Raw genomic sequence first — 2,133 nt, 5'->3', positions numbered from 1 at the left:
CATGCATGAACATCTACCGGGAAGTAGTCGATTTGCATCAAGCACCACGAAGTAGTCGATCGTATATACTGGAGCATCCCAAGCAAGCGGTCGCGTACGAGTACGCTCACCTAAAACTTGATGTTCCCAGCTGCCAAAACACAAACTCAAACGGATTTCCTGGACCGAGACAAAGCAAAGCACATCAACACATAGAACCGGGTGCTAAAGGTTGTGTTCGCGTGCAAATATATGAGAGATGCCTCTCTTATATAAGCACAATGAGAGATGAGCAGAAATAGCATTGGCTAATAAACACAGTTACTTCAATCAAACAAAACCACGATAAAAAGGAGGACCAAACTTCAGTTGACCTGACGGCGGTGAAAATAACTTTCTGAGTAGGGAAAAATCAATCTATCTATTCTACCCTTAATTTGACACCTTCGATAGACATAGACTCAAAGTATATCTTGATGGCCCAAGCTGGTTTTTCTGAGTACTTAGTTTATTTAAGCAATTGCAGCAACCCGAGACGCATAGGTACAGGGCCGTCATTTTGATTGCGGACATGGCTGCTAGCTCTCAATGCAAGAGAAGAGTCGGGAGATTGGTGACCACAGCTTTTGCACTGGCGGTGGCAGCTCCCATGGATACGCCGGCCCTGCGTACTTGTTCCTGTCATGCCCGCGGTCGACCTCCATAGTCTGGAGCACGACGGAGAAGAGCCACGTATTCTCCCGTGGTGTCAAGAGGACGTACGTGTGGTGCGCGTCCACAATAACAGCCTCCTCCTGGAAATAGCCGTCCTCGCGGCCAGGCAGCCCGCGGGTGGCCTCCCGCAGCCGCACAAGACGCTCCACCACCCACTTGTCGTCACTGCCATGGATCCGAGCGAAGACCTTGAGGTCGTTGTCCATCACGCGGACGACGCGCAGCACGCCGTCCTCCTGGCCTCCGCCGATGACCCGGAAGCTGCATCTTCCGTGCGATCCGAGTGTGGCCTCCGGCAGCGTGACCATCGAGAACCCCGCGGTGGCCTCGTCGAGAACGAGCGCCGCGGCGCCGGTGCCTTCGATGCCCCAGTAGAGGGAGCCACACGCTCGGCCGGCGAAGTAGAAGCACTCGACCGTGCTGGGAACGTGGATCTCCTCGTTGCCCCAGGCCCTCTTCACGACGTGCCAGTCGCTTCCGACGGAGAAGACGCTGCTCCTCCAGGCGCCCTTCGTCACCTCGCTCCCCACAGAGAATACGGAGAAGACACTGCTACTCCACGCGCCCTTCACCTCGCTCTCCGTGGAGAACATGCAGGCCACTGGCACGCCACGGCCGGAACTGTAGGAGTGCGGCCGGAGCAGGGCCGCCATGATTTTAAAGTTGGACAAGTTAATGCCGCCGCCGCCGCCGCAAAACCGTCTGGTTTTGTCGCCATCGAGCAGGAACAGGCCGAGGCACCTGTGGCGGCCTTTCAGATCTTCCGGCCGGCAGGGGACTTCCTTGTATTGCCGTGTCATCGGCTCGCAAACGACGAGTCCTGGTTTTGCGGCAGCTTTGGCGTTGAAGATGTTGGGGAACTTGACGCCGCGGTAGAGGAGGAGGAGGCTGCCGCGGCTATCTGCGATCTCCCAGCCACCGTCGGTACCGCCGGGGAGAAAATCGAGGGGAAATTGGTTGTTGCCGCTGGTCGTCGATTGCGATGGGACGAAGACGTGGTTGCTACCTTCCTGCGGCGATCCATAATTAGGGTCGAAGGTGTGGTAGTAACCTGCGATCGCCTTTGGTGCCGGCTGGGTAGTAGATGCCATCTGCTTTGGTTGCCCTGAGCCGCCAAACGCCTATCTCGGCTTTCTCGAGGGTTACAAACGAGATGGTCGCCATCCAACTAACAATATATAGGTCGGAAGGATGGATGTGTCGTATATAGATTGGATCCACAAAAACTTGGACTCGTGAAAAGTTTTCGTCCGACTCGGCCCGCCCGTCCCTCACATCCACGTCCCGCATCTCTCCCGCACGCATTAGTACAGAAACGGGCTTTACTCTAGGTTGGGAAATTCCTTCAGTCCTAGTTTCTCAACCGGGAGCATCAATCCGGGACTAAAGGTCCCCTCCTTTAGTCCCGGTTTCGCGCTCAGGACTAAAGGTGCACCTTTA

At 55.6% G+C, this 2,133-nt stretch overlaps 1 protein-coding gene across 1 annotated transcript; it reads right to left on the bottom strand.

The window, feature by feature from the left end:
- Positions 1-330: 330 nt before the first annotated feature.
- Positions 331-1,806, bottom strand: LOC136490198 (uncharacterized). The gene has a single exon (XM_066486674.1). The coding sequence runs from the start codon at positions 1,782-1,784 to the stop codon at positions 558-560; it is 1,227 nt and encodes a 408-aa protein (XP_066342771.1). The 5' UTR covers positions 1,785-1,806; the 3' UTR covers positions 331-557.
- Positions 1,807-2,133: the final 327 nt, after the last annotated feature.

Source organism: Miscanthus floridulus, chromosome 10 (genome assembly GCF_019320115.1).
Source record: "Miscanthus floridulus cultivar M001 chromosome 10, ASM1932011v1, whole genome shotgun sequence".
Taxonomy (NCBI): domain Eukaryota; kingdom Viridiplantae; phylum Streptophyta; class Magnoliopsida; order Poales; family Poaceae; genus Miscanthus; species Miscanthus floridulus.
This window is presented reverse-complemented; position numbering and strand designations above follow the sequence as displayed.